Source organism: Pogoniulus pusillus, chromosome 16 (assembly GCF_015220805.1).
Source record: "Pogoniulus pusillus isolate bPogPus1 chromosome 16, bPogPus1.pri, whole genome shotgun sequence".
Lineage (NCBI taxonomy): Eukaryota > Metazoa > Chordata > Aves > Piciformes > Lybiidae > Pogoniulus > Pogoniulus pusillus.
Window position 1 is genome coordinate 25,912,595 of NC_087279.1, and position 21,383 is coordinate 25,933,977.

The 21,383-nt window shown below is 42.0% G+C and overlaps 1 protein-coding gene across 3 annotated transcripts in view; it reads left to right on the forward strand.

Annotated features, from left to right (window-relative positions):
• TAFA1 (TAFA chemokine like family member 1) overlaps nucleotides 1-20,617 on the forward strand; it is a 298,978-nt gene extending 278,361 nt beyond the window's left edge. For all 3 annotated transcript variants that reach the window (XM_064157050.1, XM_064157053.1, XM_064157054.1), the window contains exons 4-5: nucleotides 13,073-13,197; nucleotides 19,610-20,617. In XM_064157050.1, coding sequence (XP_064013120.1) covers nucleotides 13,073-13,197; nucleotides 19,610-19,627 — 143 coding nt within the window. In that variant the 3' untranslated portion in view covers nucleotides 19,628-20,617. The remainder of the gene's footprint in view (nucleotides 1-13,072; nucleotides 13,198-19,609) is intronic.
• Nucleotides 20,618-21,383: the final 766 nt, after the last annotated feature.

Genomic DNA, 21,383 nt, shown 5'->3' on the forward strand with positions numbered 1-21,383 from the left:
CGCCGATAGAGTAGGCAAGTCGTTAGCATCAAAAGGCAAGGGAGGGGCAGAGGGTTGAATCGGAGCATTCGTCTGCATTCCCTTCTTCTTTAAGTCTAAGGGATTAAATGCTCTCCCCGACTTCCCCTCCTGTTCTTTAACAGCCTCAAACACCTTTTGCCACGGTGCAAGCAAGCGCTGTGCTTCTAAATCACCATTTGTAGAAAGATCCCATAAACAGACCCCTACATTGTCCCATAGTTCCGACTCAAAAACCGTAATTTCTGTAGTGTCAGGGAATTTATCCTTGACCCATCTCATAAGTAATTCCAGCTCATAAGCAGATACATCTTTCTTATGTTCATATACAAAATCTTTCATGAGCTTATAAACGTCCCTTTCTTCATATGAGGTTTGATTCCCCATGTTTAAGTTCCTCTGAGCTCACCTACCAATCTCGAGGAGGTGATGAAGTGCGGGCCCGCGATCTGCTTCCTTTCAGCAGCTTTCAGTTCCCAGAGGCTTGCGGCCGGTCGTCCTCATATCCCGGACGATAAGCACCGATATCACATCGGGAGTCACCATTTGCCGCAATGAAGGGACGGGGCAACGGCTTGATGCAAGCCAAAAATCCACTTTATTAGAAAAATAGGCAGGTATATATTGTATCAGAAGGGCTAGCATGTTACTCACTGATTGGATAGAATTACAGTAAAAGTTAGTAACTACTATATGATTGGCTGGTACTCTGCTCAGGCCGAAGACGCTGTTTCTACTTTCTTCTCTGCTCCTTGATATAAGTTGCTATGCAACTATCTGAGCAGTCCTGACCACAGGATCTTACTTATCTTACTCTTCTGAGGTCTGTCTGACCCACACATTACATGCCCAAGGTCTATACTGTGTTTTGTTTCGTCTTAGGCAGCTGTTCCCTGCTAACAGGCCATTCCCTTATTCCTACATCTCCACTTCTAGTTTTGCTCCATTCCCCACAGTCCTATCACTACCTGACATCCTCAAAAGTCCCTCAGCAGCTTTCTTGTAGTCCCTTTCAGATACTGGAAGGCCACTATCAGGTCTCCGAAGAGCCTTCTCTTCCGCAGACTGAATAGCCCCAAGTCTCTCAGCCTGTCCTCATAGCAGAGCAGCTCTGTCTCTCTGATCATCCTCATGGCCCTTCTCTGGACACGCTTCAGTGCCTCCAGATCTTTCCCGCCACAGAGGTTCCAGAACTGGATGCACTACTCCAGGCAGGAGTGGAGTAAAGGAGGAGAATCACCTCCTTTGCCCTGCTGGCCACACTTCTCTTGCTACAGCCCAGGCTCTGGTTGCTCTCTGGACTGCAGGCGCACACTGGTGGCTCATGTTGAGTTTCTCCTCCACCAGTACTCCCATGTCCGTCTCCCCAGGGCTGCTTTCAAGCCCGGCACTGCCCAACCTATATTGGTGCTTGGGATTGCCTCGACCCAGGTGCAGGACCTTGCACTTGGTCTTGTTGAGCCTCATGACGTTGGCCTGAGTCTAGCTCTGCTGGATGGATCCTTCCCTCCAGCTGTCAACCACACCACAGATCTTGGTGTCATCAGCAAACTTGCTGAGAGTGCACTTGATGCCACTGTCCATGTCAACAATGGAGATGCTGAACAGGACTGGTCCCAGTGCTGATCCTTGAAGGACACCACTTACCTCAGGCCTCCACTTGGACATGGACCCACTGACAGCCACTCTTTGGACCAAGAATTCAAGCCAGGTCTTTATCCACTGAATTGCCCACTCATTGAACCCATGTTTTACCAGTTTTAAGCTCAGGATGTTATGTGGGACAGTGTTGAAGGCTTTGCTCAGGTCCAGGTAGATAATGTTAGTTGCTTGTCTGTTGTCTACTAATGTTGTGACCTTTTCATAGAAGGCCTCCAGGTTTTTCAGGCAGGATTTGCCCATGGTGAAGTTGTGTTAGTTGCACCCAATCACCTCTTTGTTATTCTTCTGCCTCAGCAGTGTTATGTATGTACATACACAACTTAGGGTCCCTGCAGCCACCAAAGGAATAGCATTTTGAGACCACATACAAACCTCTGTGTACCTCCCTTGTCATTACCTCATAACCTGTCTCTTTCTGCATTCCAACTCATTCATGTACTTTATTAATGAATTATTATTAATGAAAAATTAACATTGCATGGAGACATTTTTCTTCTGTGATGGCACAGCAGCCCTCAACCCCGGTCTGGAGCACATATGTGAGTATTTATAAGCATACTTTCCAAAAACGTGTAATTGTGCTGCAGTTCGTTGGCATTTCATGAAGTATATAACAGGAAGATTAAGCTATCATGAGAAGCAGTTCAAACAGGATGCAGATACTACACCGCACAGATCTTTTATCAGCATGCACTCAGCTCTGTTCAATGCTAAGGGATAGATTCAGTTCCAAACTGCAGTAATAAATAGCAACAGTGTGTCTCCCTAATATCAGTTTTCCCTGTAATTGTGAGGAGCCACCTCAGTCACCTGCATTATTTTCAGCTCCCCGTATGTAAGCATTGCATGTTTTCTTTAGTCTCATTAGCACTCATTAGCATCAGCAGGTTGCCCTGAAGTGACCCACAGAATTTGCAGCAGGGTTGTGTCAAACTCCAATAAACTCACCCACTTAAAACTATAAATAAAGGCAGGCAGCTTGGTGCTTGCTTTAAATGTTTGCTGCTGTGCATGAATTCAGAAATTTCCAATTAAAAAAATTAAAGCTGTGTCTTAGCACTCTGCAATGTCATAGAATACACTCTGCACTTCTGGGGAGACAACTTCACCATACATGATTTATTTTATCACTTCACGTCCTTTCTGTCTGCTACAGATACTTGCAAAAGGCTGTTTTGTGCAGGCTTTCTCTGCCTTTCACTGTAGAAATCATGTTGCCGGATAGATCATGCAGTGCAGATTCAGCTGTCACATCAACCATGATCCGTAACTGTCAGAGAAGAAACGTCAAGTGCTGTTCATGTCGGAGCTCAGTGGAATGCAGGATAATTGAAGAAGCCAGTGATACCTTTTGCGTGCGGTGTTAGTGAAAGAGAACAGGGATTTAGAACCTGACCACAGTTTGGCTGAACTGGGACCTGCTGACCTCCTTAGGAAGGACTGCTACAACCCATTGGCCTTCAAACCTGGAAGCTTCTGGTGGCTTCATTTTTTTGTTACCTTAAAATCTGAGGCTTTGAAAAGATTTCCTAAGTTGAACTGTAAGGCTCAAGAAAAGCTCTGATTGCTTTTCATTGGGCTGTATTTACTGCAGCTGACATCTCAGAGATCTACCTGATTTGGAAGATAATTAATAAAATGATACAGTTCTCCTTAAAATCTGTGGATGATTTTATCTGTGTAGGTAGCTAAGAAAACAGTTTTTTACCTGTGGACATCTGTACATTCTTTATAAGTACTCAGAGGACTGGGGTGCTGTCATTAATGCGCTCCTGGAAGTGAAGTTGCACATACACTCACCATAAATGTGCCACCCATGAGAAATCATGGTCCTGCTTCGGTTATGAATGCCCCTCAGCCATATGCCCAAGCAACATTTGTTTCTAAAGGTGCAAAGGGGAGGGGCATGGGAAAATTAAAAAGCTGCAGCATTCGACCTTCCCAGGCTGAACAGCATTGAGAATTAGAAAGTCCTTTGCAAGATCCAAGCAGGTTTGTATGAATTCTGCTCTTTAACAAACCATTTCTGCTCAGCTGAAAGTTAGGCACATGCTTAAAATCCTTCTGCCAGCACACAGGCGTTGTTTAATTTTAATTACAGAATTACTGAGGCTGGAACAGACCTCTGAGATCATCAAGTCCATCCTATGATCTAACACCATATCCACTAGACCATATATATAAATAATGTTATTGTTTATAATCACAGTTCTTGGGTAACCCAGGCTGAGTCCAAGCCACCATTCTTCTAGTTGTACAAATAGAGAAAAAAAGGTCAGTTCCAAACAGCTGGAATAGAGTGTTGATGCCCAACAGGTCAGTGAAGACAGAGGGCAACATACAAGGAGTAAGTCAAAAATAGCTCATCCTCTAAGTGAATAAAATTACAAATGGACAATCAGTGCAGCAAGAGATTGATTTACCTGTAGTCCTACAGAAGTCTGTGGCAGAGCTGGGGCTAACCAAGCCCTGGGAACTCCTTATTCTTAAGCCATTAGGCAATCATGCTGTTAGGAGAGAAGCCTACAACATGGCTTGTGTGAGGGTTTTCTGGTTTACCTAACTGTGAGCCAGCTGTTAGAAAATGGCAGTGTAAGTGGTTGGTCGCTGGGCAGTCTCCTCATTGCTGTTGAATTAGCATCCTTTTTGCTAGATTGTGCAGATCTTCAATGGAAATTGTTAATGAATTCCTGGTGTCTAATCTGCCCTTTCATTGGTGCTTTTTAGTGCAGCACACAGGGCTGTTCAGACACTTGTTACGCTGTTTAAAGCATCTGGCTGCTAAATACATTGCAATGAAAATTCCAAAATTCTGAATAGAAAAAGAGATAAACTCTTCAATTCTTTCTGAAGTTTTTGCTAGTGAATTAATAGAAAATGTTTCAAAAACCTGAAGAATGTTGCAAGGATCAGGAAGCTCAAAAGGAAAAAAAATATTATGAAGATTTTTTTTAATGTTTAATTTTTTTTAAATGTTAAATTAACCCAGGAAGATTGGATCTGAGGCAGTTAAAAGATATGAGACATCACTTGCCAGACTGATTGCACTGCACTTGTGTCTTAAACTGGAGAAATGTCAGTTTTCCCAGGGTTGCGAGACATCTATTACCAAAGCCTGCAAAGTATTACACTGTGTGAGCATTAGATTGATGCTTCTAAAATTGAGTAAGATTGAATTAAAGCAGATATTTTGATGGACTCCCTGTAGCAAGCATCCTGTATTTCTCCCAGACAGTATCATTCATCCTGAAATCTTTTGTTTCAGGTTTGTATTTTTTTACTTCTCCAGCCACTGCTTTACAACTCCCAGAGCAAGTGATATCTCAGTCAGTTTATGAAATACAGAACCCTTTGTATGACATTGCCTTTCACTTGCATTTTCTCATCCTCCTGGAACGTCTGTTCTAACCGCTGTAATTCATTCCACACCCTGTGACGTGCCAATAACCTAAGAGAAGCTATACATCAAATTCAGTGATCTTGAGATTTTCTTTCGTAAGCAATATGAGACAGCAGGGTTACAGATTTCCATATTCTAGTTTATATCAGGGTCTTAAAAAAAAAACCAAACACCACAACAAAATTACCTGAGAAATTGTACCTACCTCTGTGCTGTTGCCACTTCCAAAAGTCTCCATCAGTGCAAGAGACTCCCATGGGGAGTTTGAACTTTCCTTTAATCTAATCCATTTAGAAAATGACTAACAATTTATTGAATAAAGTGGAGAAAATTGATATCTTTTCATTAAACTGACAAAGTCTTTTTCAGTGCTGGCATCTGTGAAATGTGTTCTCTATTTAAATTTTATTTATATCAATCTTCTCTGGTGAAAACTAGATAAAAATGGAATACTTTATGGTTACAGTAAAAACTTTCCCTTCCTACAAGTGTCATACTGGTTCTGAAAGAGCTCTGTTTCTTATTCCTTGGAGTAGCACAATCCTGATGATCAGGAGGAAGCACAATCTAATATCTCTATTCCTTTGTATTCTATTTCTATATAAACAAAATATGTGCATTTTATCACATGCCAAAAAGAAAGACATAGCTGCTGTAGCTTTGTGACTGCCAATGCAGAAGCAATCCTGGACCATTCTAATACATAACAAGATCTCTTGAAACTGTTGAAAAATGCATGATGATACTTTGCTCTGTTTTCATATTTCAGGGTCTTCCATAAAGATGAATTAAAGTTTTATATTAATCTGAGTATTGTCATATCATTGCATCATTAAATGTCTTTCATACTTATTGTCATATATTGCTTGCACATTGACAAAGCAATTTCCTAGATACAATTCTATAAAGGTTAAAGGAGAATGATCATAGAATCATAGAATTGTTTTGGTGAGAAAAGATCTCTAAGATCAAGTCCAACTGTCAATCTAACACCAAGGCCATTAAACCATCCCCCAAAGTGCCATGTCTGCATTTCTCTCAAACACCTCCAGGGGCAGTAATTCCACCACCTCCCTGGGCAGCCTGTTCCAATACCCAGACCACTCTTTTGGTAAAGAAACTTTTCCTAACATCCCTTCTAAATCTCCCCTGGCACAGTCTGAGGCAATTTCTTCTCGTTCTGTCACTTGATACTAGGGAGAAGAGACCAGAACTCACCTCACTACAACCTCCAGTTGTAGAGGGCAGTAAAGTGCTCACTACAACTCAGTCTCAGGGCTGCAGTTGCACATTTCCTCCCAAACTATCTTCTGCCCCTGTCCTATTAATCACCTATAAGAGGGCATTTAGTCGCTACTTCGAGCAACTGAGTAGATTCAGTCGAATGCAAGAACTTGGAGACTGAGAAATATGAAGCATAACAAGCTGGGGAGTTTTGACAAAGAAGGAAGATTTCATCAAATGGATTATGGATTATGCCAGATTCAGAGGCAGGTGGAACAGGTAGCATTTCCAAGTCAATTTCATCTAAGTTTAGGTGTGGATATTTGAAGGTGCTCAGCACATTTTTTACTGTCCCATAATTACTTTGTCCCATAATTACTTTCTTGCTGAAATCAATAGGGAAGCATCCCTAGCCAGCTCTCTTCTTGTGCTCCAGATGATGCACAGGAACAAGCCACAGAGTGATGACTACCCTTATGCAACCTGAAAAGGTTCTGAGCCTGATTTCAGGCTGAGCCAGATGTTCCTTGCAGCCACCTAGGGCTTTGGACATTATGTTTGGGCAAAGAATGTATTGTAAAATGCAATGGAATTATGTAAACACTAGCAAATATAAATTATTCTCTTGCTCTTTCCCTGTGTTCAGTCTGACCCTCAGATGTCTGTAGTTTATTTCTTTGGTTGGTGCACATGATCAGCAAATGCCATTTCGACCAGATGCTTTTTTAGTCTGTTAATCCATGCAGACTAAATACATCAAAAGTTAAATATTTTGATTACCATTTTTCTGTAGTTTTGCAAGCAAAGATTAAAGAGTATGAACTGGACTGGAAAAAAATTAAGAGTTTTATGGAGAAGTTGCTTTTTTCCCCAGCTCCATTAGTTGTATGCTTAGAATTTAATATTAATATAAAAGATGCATTTTCTTGAAAGGAACTTGGATATAAGCAGTCATTAATTTATAATAGCAGGAGCTGGGAAACAACAGGAAGAAAAAAAAGCCAAACCAAACTGTTATGATTTATATAACAATAAATTAATACTGTTATTAATTTTGATATCCAGGTGAAGAATAATAATAACTAGGAAAATGTTTATTAATATTAAATCTCTCTAGAAAATGTATTTACAAGTTTCCAACACACAGTTGAGTATTGACATACAGGGAAAACAGGCCATTTAGAACAATTAAGGAAAAAATAGAAATGCAAACCGTTGAAACAGTTGGAAAGAGAATTTTGCAGTCTATGTGCTGCTTGCCCTCTGGGGGACCCAAGAGGCTCCTTTCTGCTAAGGCAATAGAGTAACTACAGAGGCTTTCAGAATATGTTCTCATCAGGTTGTGTCCCCGGACTGCCGGTGCCGCATTACACTAGTGGAGAGTACCCAGAGCACGTGGAGGGGTTGCTGTCAGTGGTTTGAAAGCCGTTGGAAGCTTGGGAGTTCTCCCCTGGGTTCCAGCAGGAAGCTGGAGGTGCGTAGCACAGTCTCTGGCCTCATCTTGACTCCTTCCAGGCCAGACTTTGTGCAGGCAGACACAATGTCTTGCTGGTGGCCCATTCTTGCCTACAGCATGGAGGCACGCAATGCCTTCTCCTTATAAACTTGAGGCACAGCGAAGTTTGCAGGTGGACAAAACTCGCACATCCAAGCTTGTAACACAGCAAAGCTGGACTGGAGCACAAGGCAGAGCACAGTGTGGCAAAAGCACCATGTGACAGGGCAGAGAGCCATGAGGCAGAGCAGAGAGAGCCTGTTGTTTACAGCTTATCACTGTTTATTCTTTGTCCGAGTGTAATGGCTCCTTTGTCCGTAAAGATTCACCAATCAGAATGTCACCTTGCCAAAACTGCCTATGTTAGGTGAAGCCAGGGCTTGCTTTCCCTTATCTGGGCGAGTCTTGGATCCTCAGACTGAGTGTCTCAAAGCCTTTTGTCTTCTCCCCTCAGCCTGCTCCCCCCTTTCAGCAGAGGGAAGGGGTTCATAGGATCATGCCTGGGCAAGCCAGGACATGTATTAGGCCTATGTTGGCCTTCCACAATACAAGCTAAAACACAATCAAAGCAGGACTACTCAAGGCTCTTTTATATCCTAATGTTTTTCTTTTCCCGTGGCTGAGGGTCTCTGTCACAGTCAAGTCAACCTTGCATGAAAATCTTCATGCTTCATGTGTTTTCCAGACAGTGAGAAGAACACAATGAAAACCACTCTGAAAGATTGCATGCATGATGTGAGGACTCACAGCTTGGAATGCCTGGTGACTAATCAGATCCTGTACTTCTCATCCAAAATTAGCAGTTTGGGTCACCAAGAAGCTCAGGTTCCTCAGGATGTGGGAGCTCTTGAGTGCAAACCATCCTGAGGAAAGGCATCTTAACCTTAACAATTCTCTTTCTGCTTCAGCACATTCCAGAATGGCATAACGTAAGCAGAGAAGCTGCATTGTATTGCCTGGGGAAGCTATTTCACCCCCTCCCCATACAGATATCCCTAGTCTCAAACACAGCAAACTGATTTATTTTAAAGGTTGTTTTTTTTTCCCCTGCTTCTTTAAACAGGGCTAGAGGTGTAAAACTCTGAAATCAAGTAGACCTCAAAGGATATGCAGCGCCCAAGAATGACAGTTGATCCTAAAGATTAAAAGGCTCTTAACAGCAGAGAAAGCCTATAAAACACAGGATTCAAAGGAAATGGTTTTCTTTGGGTTCTGGACACCCCTGCCACAGCATGATGTTGAGGACAAGACCATAGCAAGCTTCGTAGGGCTTCAGACTTAGGGAGGATTTTGCCCACTTGGGTATTAGAGACAAATAGCAGCTTTTCATCTGCAGTTGTGCATAGTTTCCCTGTTTATAAAAAGAACCTGGTCTCCAGCCTGCCTTTTCTGAGTAGGCAGAGGTGAGGGTACTTACTGGCGGTCTACCTCATGATTGTAACTGCAGGGTGATCACTAATGAACATACAAATAGGCACTAAAACCTGTACACTGTTACATGAACCAGCTGACATTCAGGTGCAGCACTGACTTTACATTTGATTATTTTTCAAGGTCAATATCTGCATACTTGGGCTCTATTTAACAGCATCAATAAGCAGTTAGATCATTTTAATCGCTATGTATAGCACTGCTTCTCTGTGCCACCTCTCAGTCTGTACTCATCTCACATCTCTGTTTTACATCGCAAACTCCACTGGCAAGGGCGTTTGGTGGTGTGGGGTTTAGTACCCAGCAGCACAGGATCCTTCTTCAGGGTTATTTAATGCTACAGCACTGCTACTGGTGATCCAATAATTATGATCATCACTTTTGATTCCATTTCGCAGGTTTCTTGTCACACTTGGTGAGGATGCTCTGCTCCGATGGTTGCTGTGAAGGCCAGGACTTAGCAGGAGACACGTTTTCAGTTTGCCCACCACACAATCTGTTGTTAGAGTGCAGATTCAGTCATCACGTGCCTTCCCATGCATAGCAAGAAGTATCTCCTTTCTCCACTGTTAGAAGCAGAAAATGTTGTGTGAATAGCATCATTAAACTGCCTTGCAATCTTGGGCATAAAGGAGGGTTTGTGTGTTGTACATATGGAGAAATTAGACATGACATGATAAAAATGGGATACAAGCTGTGAGAAGAAATAGGAAAAGAGCTAGATGATGACCACAAGGCCTTTCTAAACCCAGCTGTTCTGTTTGTATTCTGTTTGATTTCTATTCTATTCTTATTCTATTTCTATTCTATTCTAACTTCACCTCACTTGCTTCCACTTACTCAGCTCTTGTTCCCTACCAAAGGCGATTTCAAAGCCAAAGTTTTTCTCCCTGTGTTTCAAATAAACTCAGCAGGTCAAAACCATATCTCTGTCAGGACAACTATTCAACAAGTCCATTGGTATATTCCCATGTCATGTGAAGGCCTGGTTTAGAGTTACTAACCTGGACTGCTGAGTTGCAGTAGATTTCCATCAGAGTGTGCTAATTTGAGGCTAATTGGAATATTTTAATGAGAAAAAATAGACGATAGGCTGTGAAAAGGAAACAGTGGTGATGTCTGCTTCACTCATAGGCTTGCTGAGATGTACAAAGGCAAGAACACAAACATAGATAAGCCGGAGAGTGTCTATCTGTGGGAATTGGTGTCTCTGTTTTTCTCCCTGGGTTTCTGCTGTGTAACCCAACTAATTCTGCTTCTGACCCCCTGTTGCCGATCCTCCAAACTCACCTTGCATGTAAGGCAGACTTTGGGACAAGAGTGGGGGGTGGAAAGAAGGTGGAAGGGTGGTTGTAATAAAATGTGAATATCTGCTTCTATATTGTGCTAAGCTGTGAGTATAAAGCTTCATTCCTTAACTTCCAGACAGGTGAGTCTAGTCTGGGTGATTTCATAAGAGTGGGGCTTGGGTAACTCCCAAACCATCACACAGAGTTAACTAGCCACCTCATTCTGGTTTATTTTGTGCTGAAGTGGGCTGTATTTGGATGCACTGCAGCATGTCCTACCAAAGATCTTGGCCAGGTGCTGCTCAGATCAACCATATACTTCAACAAGTGGCAGGGGCATGTTTGGCCAGCTTATGTAATGGACAAAGACCTCACCTTTCTGGAGGAAAACTTAACTGCACTTTAAATTAAGTAAAGATTAAATGTAATGGATGTATACTTGACCTTCTTTATAGGAGTTTGCACTCCATATTGACCATTTCTGTTTCCAAGAGTACTACCAGTATTACATAGAAAAACAGATTCCTTTCTGGACACATGATGCACTTTGTATTCAATTGCCCGTCCAAATTGTTTTTCACTGATACATTCTTACCTAAAGAACATGGTATTTGGCTTGGGTTGGGTGCAAGCATGTGTGCCTAAATCTCCCATTTGTCAATATTCATTCATAGTTTTACACACCTGTGGACTTGCATCTGTGAGTGTGGCATTTGTTAGTTTGCAGCAAAGAAAGCTAGATCAGAAAGTCAGGGGAGCATTAAGGAGAAGAAGCAATTATGTGAGTCTACCACAAGAATTCAAAGTGACAGGGTTGACTGTTGGCAGTGGTTCATTTTTTGTGAAGCATGGTGGAAAACAAAATGCTAAATGGCAACAGTCATGTGAAAAGGTGGGTTGCCTTTCAGAGCTAGTCAAAAGGGGAACCATTCCTAGTGAATTAGAGTTGGAGCAATAAAGTCAGCTGCTTGGGTGAGATACTGTGATGGGTATAATTCTATGTAGGTAAAGCTGATGATACATAACTTTGAAGCCTTGGTCACCTAGCTCCCACACTCCTAACTCAACCAGAATGCAATTCAAGCATTACTGAAAACATCAGAGTCTCTCTTTTGTCCCTTGCTGAGTCTCTGTCTTCTACAGTTTCCTGCTCTCTGTGCCACAAGAAACTTCATCTCACATGATGAAATGGAATTTTGGTGCACATTTTTTAGTCCAGGAGAATCTGTGGGTTTGATGCATTATTTTTCTTTGTGGGTTGATCTTATTTTAGAGATTAGGGAAAAGGGACTCATGGCTTTATCTTTCTACCTGTGATTTAAAGGAATGGACATTAGTGGCAGCTGTAGATATATCTTTGGGTGTTTTCCCAGGATTAGGGGAGCATAAACAGGTTGCAACTAGAGAAAAAAATAAGCCAAGACTTTTAATTATAAACTGTAATGACATTAAATCAAAGCCTGTACAGTGGCACATCTTCCAGAGCTGAATGGCATGACACAAGGTAGTCTGCTGCTTCAAAGGCATTTTGTGGGCTCAAAACAGCTATGTAGGGTCATATGAATGGGTTAAGCACCTCCATTTGAGAGTGTGAGAACCTTTGGCAGTTAGGTTTCATGAATGTAATTATGAAATTAATTCTTGCCAGGGAAAAGAAACCACAAGGCAGAGCCACTCAGTCACCAGCCAGTCACAGTAGGCAAGGTCAGCTAAAGTTTATAAAAATCCCCAGACAAAAAATGTCATTAAGACACAGTTAAGGTTATAGACAGATACCAATTCCCAGACAAGAAGCTTCGTTAAGGTGCAGTTAAGGCTGTAAACATTTTTGCCCATTAAATTCAAACAACAGGGTCCAGACAGTCACTATTTACAGTATTAAATATCTGGGGATTAAAAGGTATTGCTAGAAATAGTAGGGGTTCCATAAAATTCATAATCATCTTCTACAGGCTGAACTTCTGCTGCTGTTCCCTGTCACCTTGCCTTCCATTTCTAGTTGTGGTGCTCCCTGCCATGGGATACAGTGAAAGCTAAAAGTCTACACTGGGTTTAAAAGTTCTTTAAAATACACAGATTTGTAGAAGGAAAAAAAAGCAACTCTAGATACTGAAAGCAAAGAAGATGCTGCTTATGCTGAAGTCTAGAGCCTGAGCCACAAGCCCTAAAGAGCTGGAGAATATTTTGAGGAAAACGAGTTGCCTTGTTCTTAAGTATGTCCATAAAGATCAGGATGGCTCATGAAGAGAGGCTGTTAGGGTGGATAGTCCTCTGGTCTGAAGCAGCACTGCTGCTGCCACCTCATTCCCCACAGTCACAGCAGGACAGTAGACTGGATCTCGTGTACAAGGAAGCTCTGGCAAGCAGGGTACTGTCTTAGAGAATACAAGATGCAAACCAAGTAATTAAATGTGAAATCTTTGCAACCAAATTTCAGTTGAAGGGTTTAGAAGGGACATTCTGCCTCTTAAATGCAGCATTAGACCCTTGAGCTATTATTTAATTAGATTCTTGACTATAACACGGTTGTGAACATTGTGTTTTCTCTTTTAGCTTCAATAGTGATTGGAAAGTGGTGGTGTGAGATGGAGCCCTGCCTAGAAGGAGAGGAATGTAAGACATTGCCTGATAATTCTGGGTGGATGTGTGCAACTGGCAATAAAATCAAGACCACCAGAGTAAGTCACCTTTTTGTCTGTATCCAGAAGGTCTTAATAGGAGAGTGAGTCACTAATGATTGCTCTTCCACATCTCTTCGATTGTCATGCCTGCTGTAAAAGTTGTCAAGATCACTGCGTAACTCCTCAGGCACCAAACACTGCTGGCCATCAGTTAGTGAAAATGTATAGGGACTCAGGCTGGTCACCTGGGTCCAGGTTTCATAACCAGCAGGCTGAAGTTCCTGAATCACCAGATCACTTTGAGGAGTCATTATTACCTCAGGGAAAAAAAAGCTACTGTACATCAGTGAGTGCCTTTCTTGTGGCTGAAATCGAAGGGATCTGCTGGATCCTCTATCCATTCCTTGGCCATTCCAGGCTAGTGTTAACAGCTGTATACATGCTTTGCAGCATGAAACAGTGCTGAGGACACAACTCACTACCTGCATTTCAAGTCTTTACAGTAACTCTAGCCCCATGCACCCATTAGTGACATATGAGATGCTGAAGTGACATATGAGATGCTGAAGATTCAGGTGGCACAGGCCAAGAGGTCATAACAGCTTTCACAATACTTTGCTAAGAAAATGCAAAGGTATGACTCCAGAGGGAGAGAATGAGCTGGCTAATCTTCTGCCATGAGGTTACCTTTGGAGAAAAAGGAGGGGAAAGTGGGTTTCAAAAACAGATTCTAGCTTTTATTTTGCTTTGTCCAAAGGTTGCTTCACAACTGTTTTCTTAAAACTGTCCCCTATGTCTGCATTCAAAAATTTTAGTTCAATTATTCTCATACCACAATTGAATATTTTCCCCAAGAAAATTACGTGCTTGTCAAATCAACTTGTTTTTTATAAATGAATATATTTTGGGGTTCTTTTTCAGTGAAGTGGAAAATAACTTTTGAAACTTGATAAATGCAAAAAAAAAAAAAATTCAGTCTTGTTTTCCTTGTTTTTCTACATCCTTATACCCACCTGTGTAATGACACAACTCTGAAATTTAGTGTTTTGATTTCCTGACTTCTTTTTTTTCTGCAATCCTAACTCTAGCAATTTTTCATGTCTTTTAGGCCTTTTGTTGAAGGAGAATGTATTACTCGAGCTGAACCCCATGGCATCTGAACGTTTTCTTGCCCTCCATATGACACACCCCAGGGTGGATGATCTGTATTGCAACCTTAGTTCCTTGAATGCTGCCTTCTGGCATGGCTAATCTCGCCACCATAGTAAATTACCAGGATACCTACTAATTCAGGAGGTTTCCTTTGCAGAAGGCAGAAAATGGCCCCTGAAAACAGGATGCTTATTATCTCTTTGTCATCTCCCAGAGCAAAGGAGAAAGTGTGGATGGAGCAGTGACTAACTTTCTTCCTCCAATCATTGCTGCAGACCACTGTGTTCTCAACTGATCTCTCCATACTGAAACACCACTGGAAGATTGTGCCCTAATGTATGTGCCTTGCAGTGCATCTAAAAGAAAAAACAATCAAACTTCTGACATGTCCTTATCAGTGAGGCAACACTTTTCTCACTGAATTGGAGCACTTAAATGTAGGGAAATTACATTAAAAGGGTGATAAGCACCATGAAGAATCATGTTAGACTCTTGTTACATTACAGCAGTTCTTCTGCAGTCTGTCTGCAAGTTATGTAATTTAGGAGTAGCCTTTTCTTCTTTTTTTTCCTGCAAAATTTTCCTGCTCTTAACTCCTCCAACCTCTCATCGTATGAACTGGTTTCAGGCTATATCCTGCATCTAGAAGTGATTGCTAGAAGTTTAGCAGCTTCATTAATATGCAGATATAGGGTCCAATCTATTCAGTATGCATTATTGTATTTCATTTAAATTAAATACTTACAGAGTGAGTGCTCATAACTCAAAAACATATAATTTCTTCATTTACCCACAGGAGTTATTTTAATTAGCTTGTATGGGGAGTACCTTATGGTGCTGCTTCCAGTAGAATTTTGCTTTGTTGCTTGAAAATATCATTACAGAATCCAATTGATGAAGGCAAGATGACATGATGTGCTTAACAACTGCCTCTTGCATTTTCCAAGCAGAAATTGTACTTCAAAATCCCTGAAACTTTGCTTGAATCCGAGCTGCTGTGGCAAGCATAGCAACATGAATTTGAGATAATAGAAGCAATCAGATCCTGAAACAGGGATTTGTTTTCTTTGTTCCTGTCACAGAGGGGTATTCTGCCACCTACGCTGATTTTGACGGAGGGGAGAAATTAATTGGCGTGAGATAATATTATATAAAAATACATATTTATTAAACTCAATATTCTGAACTCTCGTCACCCCCAACCACTGTATATTAATATTAAAAGGATTCTTACATGGTTATGAAAACATTCTAGGATAAAATATGTACAGTGACTTATTAATAACTAGCAAACATTCAAACTATAAACAGAGAGAGGAGTTTTCTCCCGCAGCAAAAACCATTTGGGGTCTATACACTAATTGCCCAGCAGAGCAAGCTGAAACTGATTCTGCTCTATGGCAGAGACAACAGATATTACAGAGGCTCACAATTCTTACTAATCAATAATCACCCTCTGAGGCTATGTCACAGCCTATACCTAGTGTCCAGACTTCAGAGGAGCTTTGCCCGTGGACTTTGAGGCTGGAATCCTCCCAGCTTCTGGGGAAAGGATGAATCTTCCCTGTTTCTGGGGAAATGATGGTCTCTGACTTGGTTCTCCTGGTGAGGATGCAGTCTCTGCCTTGGTGCTGCTGGCTTCTTCTGGATGCTCTGTCCAGGGATCCTTAGCAAGCAGGATCTCAGGTGCAGGAGTAGGATGTCGTGCTGTCTCGGCACAGTGTAATGCTGGCCAGACAGGCCGATCACATGCAGACAATTCAGAGTCTGCTTCCTGGTTAACTCAGCAGCAACGGTGCTTACCAGGCAATGATAGGCAGTGGGCATGCAAAGTGTGCATGGCTGCTGGGAGTCTGAGGTAAAGGCAATATAGGATCTGGTCCTGATAACACAGTGGCGTGCAGATGTGCACAGCTGACTAGGAGACTGTAGGCTCCACATATATATATAGGCAGGCTTAAGTGAGCTCTGCAACTAAGGTACATAGGCAGGGAGCTGCAAGTGAGTCAGAGCATGAGGGACTGAGCATCTGAGCTATGCAGGGTCTGAGCTGCAAGTGAGGCTCCAAGTGTGAGCAATGGCATCCGAGCAGGGGTCTGAGCAGGTTGTTTACCTGTGCACCCCTATTTATTGAATGTGGGACAAGATTAATGACCCCTTTGGCCACTAGAATGACCAATCAGGTTGGCAGTCAGCCAAACCTTACCATAATAGGCAAAAAACACTTGCCTGGACTTTCCCAAAAATGGGGATCACATTGGCCTACACCAGGCAAATATGAGCTGGGTGTGTGGGGGCTTACACAACCTGTTTACAAGCAGGGGTCCTGGCAGAAAAACATGTCCATGAAGGGCAAGGCATAAATAAGACTATTATCGGGCCTACAGGCCCTCCACGACAGTTTTGTCATTTCAGATGGCATCACAGAAAGAGATTACACTATAATCTGTACTGACCCGAATCCAGGCTGCAAGACTGAGCCCTATGTGTTTAATTTATGTAGTTAAGGAAGTTACGAAGGCAGAAGCAACAAGACAAATCAGTCAACATCTTAGATATATCTGTGGTGATTAGCCCAAAAACTGAAGCAAGTCACTATGGGTTGTAGACTCTAAGCTATTTTAATGAAGGCTTTTCCTTAGACTAAATAGATTTACATTGAGCAGCTGCTGTCCTGACAAGGAAAACATTCACATTTATGATTTAAAATACCAATCAGTACATTCTTTGGGACCCAGAGTAAATCACATATGAGCATGTGAACAAGGGGACACAGTCTCAAGTTGTGCCAGGGGAGGTCTAGGCTGGATGTTAGGAGAAAGTTCTTCACAGAGAGAGTGATTGGCATTGGAATGGGCTGCCCAGAGAGGTGGTGGAGGCACCGTCCCTGGAGGTCTTCAAGAAAAGACTGGATGAGGCACTTAGTGCCATGGTCTGGTTGACTGGACAGGTCTGGGTGCTAGGTTGGACTGGCTGATCTTGGAGGTCTCTTCCAACCTGGTTGATTCTATGATTCTATGATTCTATGTGTGTATGTTCATATCTCTATATGGATAAATGTATGTACATAACATATCTTACAGTCTACTGTACCAATTCAGCGCTTGGTTCTCAGCTGTGATGAGTACTGATTACTGCTAGAAGAGCATGGACAACAGTTCCAGTGAAGGTTTTTCCAGCTTATCCTCCATTCCTTCCTTTCCTCAGATTTATTCCTGCATTTAGTGCTTTAGCATAGCTCACTAATTAAGTTGTTAGAACCAAAGATAGAAAGCTCGTGATCTCTGTAAATCAATTTGTTTTCTATTGATGGTCAGAGCAGGTGACAAACACTGGAAGGAAATAATTTGTAATTCATTTTTTGGAGCAGTTTCAACATGTTTTTTAACCCTTGCTCATTCCATTTTAAAAACCTATTTCTTTTTAGAACATAAGGTTCAATGCTTTTCTTTACAATGCAGGGCTCTCAGAGCTGTAGTGGGACCTGGATGGAGATCACATCACTACATTTCAGCAAAGCAACCAGCACCAGGGGAAATGCAAGAGTAGGGTCTCAGTCTGGATGCTGGGAGATGGTATCCAGATGAGCACATAAATGCCTGTAAGAACTAGAGCTGCTGCAAAACAGAAAAGCATTGCTCTTCATGCATTGCATCTTCTGTCACTTCCCATCTGAGCAAGAGCGTCACTCACAAGCTCTTGACATTCAATTGGTATCTACACATAACTGTCTGTGCACCACTTGGCAGGACCCTCGAGGAGCAGAGTGCTCTTCTCCAGGGCTTTCTGCACAAGCTCACATGCATACTGCACATCAAAATACCCTTTTTATGTAACCAGCACTAATAACAGCTGGCATTCATGTGCTACCCCTCTAAATACAGTTTGGTTTTGGTACTCTGGACGATGGAAACTAAAGTGTTGAGCACTTGGAGACTGACAGAGCAGCCCAACTCAGAGCTTCCCTCCAGCTTCACAGCCTGCACCCTCCATTACAGCCTACACACTCCTGAGTTTCCAGAGTGATTCTGGGTTTAGTGTGACTTTTGCCATCAGAGAAGTGCAGGCCATTTCATAGTGCCCCAAAGGACCTGAGCATCACAATTCTTAGCAGCCAATTCTCCTTTCATGCTACAGCAAATAGCACCCGAGATGCCCACAGCATTGTGATCTCTTGTCATTCCCTGCTCCTACACCAACCACACAAATTCTTGTGCCAGTGGCCAAATGAGAAAGGAATGTACTCATCCCCAAGAGTGAAACCCTGGCAGAGTTACTTGTCAGTGGCAAGCAAGGAGAGCAGAAAAAGGGAACTAAAGGAAGGAAGCAAATGGTCAATGAACCTAGAGTTCTGTTTTCTTTTTTCAAGCTGTCCAACTAACTTAATATGTCATATGATTTCTAGATTAAGCTTTTCTTTAGAGCACTGAAGAAACCTCTCTGTTGTTGCATAACAGTCTCTGTAATTAAGAGATCAGTTCAAAGCAGTAGAGCACATGATAGTAAACATATCTGGCTACAAGACTTAGTGGTGCATTTCATTATATCACCTCACGTTTAGCTAGTAATTGTAGCCCTGATTTAATACCCAGGCCTGCTTGTATTCATGTCAGTTTGAGTTTTGTTGCTAACCTAGTCATCTAGCAAAGAGCTAAGCCACTTGTGCCAGTTGGTGTGTATCAGTATGGGAAGGAAACAAAAGTCTCTCCCCAAGAGAGCTATTTCTGCTTCTGGTCAGTCATTCATATTTCGGTGCCCTTGCAAAACCTCTGGATGCTGTTGTTTCCTCTTCAAGCCATTAGTGTGCTCGCTAAGGTCAGTGGTGGTGGTGTGCTTTGCAGTCTGTTGCTGGCCATGTTATCTCACCTTGGGTGAGCAGGTGAAGTTGTTTAGACATTCCATTCCCATCTGTTATATACCTTATCCTGCCCATATTTGAGTGAGTTGGTGGAGGTGCAAATGAACCTGAAAGATAGATCCTTCTGCACCTCCTTCTCTAGCAGAAGTTTGTAGCATTACTCTGAGAAGACTAAGATGGAAGGCTCGGGTTAGAATGGCCCCATGACCAAAGCTGTCCTGTCATCTTCTGTCCAGGGGATCAACGCACATACAGGATGCCCTCAAGGCACAGGCAGGATCTCACTCAGGGTCTGCCTCTCACACATCCTAAAATCCCCACAGCCCCAAGAGAAAAGAACCCCCTCAGAATATTGGAATTTAAGCTCAGCTATATCATGAGCAGGGCAAAGCGCCACGAATCCTGGGTTTCTCTTGTAACATTTAATTTAACAGATTCTTTCCCACTTTCTATCTGCAGATCCACCCGAGGACCTAATAGAGCAATGTCTGCGTGGAGACAGTGAAAGCCTTGCTGATTTATGAGGACAAAGTATTGAAAGTTTAAAACCATCTCAGCATTTACAAGCCAAATGGATTTCTTATTTGCACTTTGACTGTTTACCAGAGAACAACAGTGGCTTTACTGTGTGAAGGAAAGTATTTGGTGGAAATAATGCCCCTGATTTTTGACAGCTGAAAATAAAAAAAACAAAGAAAATGGTTCCTTTGATAAAGTTTCCAGGATTGAAAAGTACAAACAACAATATAAGTTTGGATCTACCATTTACTTTATACCAGTTAAAGTATATATATAGAAATATATATATATATTAATATATGATATTTTGAAATAAAAGCCTCCCTCTTCAAGGAACTGACTAGTACCACACTTTGCTGAAGCTGCTGTAATTTTGTTGGGTTTTTTTGTTGGGTTTTTTTTTCTTTTGGTAATGGTCTGGAAGATCCCTACCTGTTTCTGAGTGAATACATGACAGTGAAGAGGCAAAGCAAACCTGCTGCAGTACAAGGATGCCTAAGAGCTACACAAATCCTACCAATGTGGCACCTGGATCTTCCTGTTCCCTTCGGCAGAATTTCAAGGGCATTCGTTGTTCCACTTTGTGTTCTGGAGGCTTTTCCCCTTGTGCAATACTAGCATGCTGGCTTTGCTTCATTAACCATACTTGATTGATATGTAACAATGATAATTTTATCCTCTTCCAAGAAAATATTTTTAGAGCTGATAGATATTCCATGAAGAAGAGATGGACAGCTACTGAGTGAAGTACAGTATGTATTGAAAGTTTATTTGGCAGTTTGGTAGACTGTGAACTCCTTTCTTATTAAATATGTACTGTACATACAATGTCTTCAGACTTTGTATAGCTCGTAGAGACTGCAATAACCTCCCAGTAACCAGCTCCAAAGCTTTGCGTTGTTGGCTCACTAATTCTTTGAAACAGCAACAAAGCTATGTCTTTCTAGACCAACTTGCATGAGGCCTTTCATGTATGAGTTATTTGGGGTTTATGGGTCAGTTCATAGTTGGTGAGCAAGCATTTTGGCTTGACTGAATGCCTCTGTGGACACCTTGAATGCCCAGGCATACCCACACATGCAAAGGGACTCCTTGGCTGCGTGTTCTAACCCCACTCCACTCACAGGAGAAAAAAAAATAAGCTTCCCTTCTTGCAGGCCAGGCTAATCCTCATTGAGAACATTTGCCACAAGCAAACATGTAAGTAAATCCATGGCACAACAAATGCAAAACAGTTTGTGGTAAGCAAACTGTGTCTGAGTACTGCTCTCATTTCAAGGAATGAGTTCCTTTCAGTTTAATTTATTCTCTTTCTTGCTGAGATGCTCCTCAGCAAGGATGTGTCCACAGAGACATTGACCTACTCACTGTGAGTGGTTTGAATTCACTTTTGCAGTTAAGCTATTGCTGTTCCCCATACAGCTTGCTTTTGCATTGCTGAAGAAAGATCAGATCTGAGGGTTGGAACGTGCAAGTCTAGTTCACATTCTCAGGCACTTTTGTGAGCAGTCCCAATAACTCCAGGGGGTTTATTCATGTGGAAAAGTATCTTGCTGTCACGCACAAGTCTGCGCAACCTACCCTTAAGTACGCCTAATGCTATCAAGTCAAAGAACACGGAACTGTGACATTTGTTCCATCCAGTCCAGCTTCATTTCTTTAACATTTCCAATTTCCTTTCAGCCTGCTTACCTGTCTCTTGCAGGATCCCCTT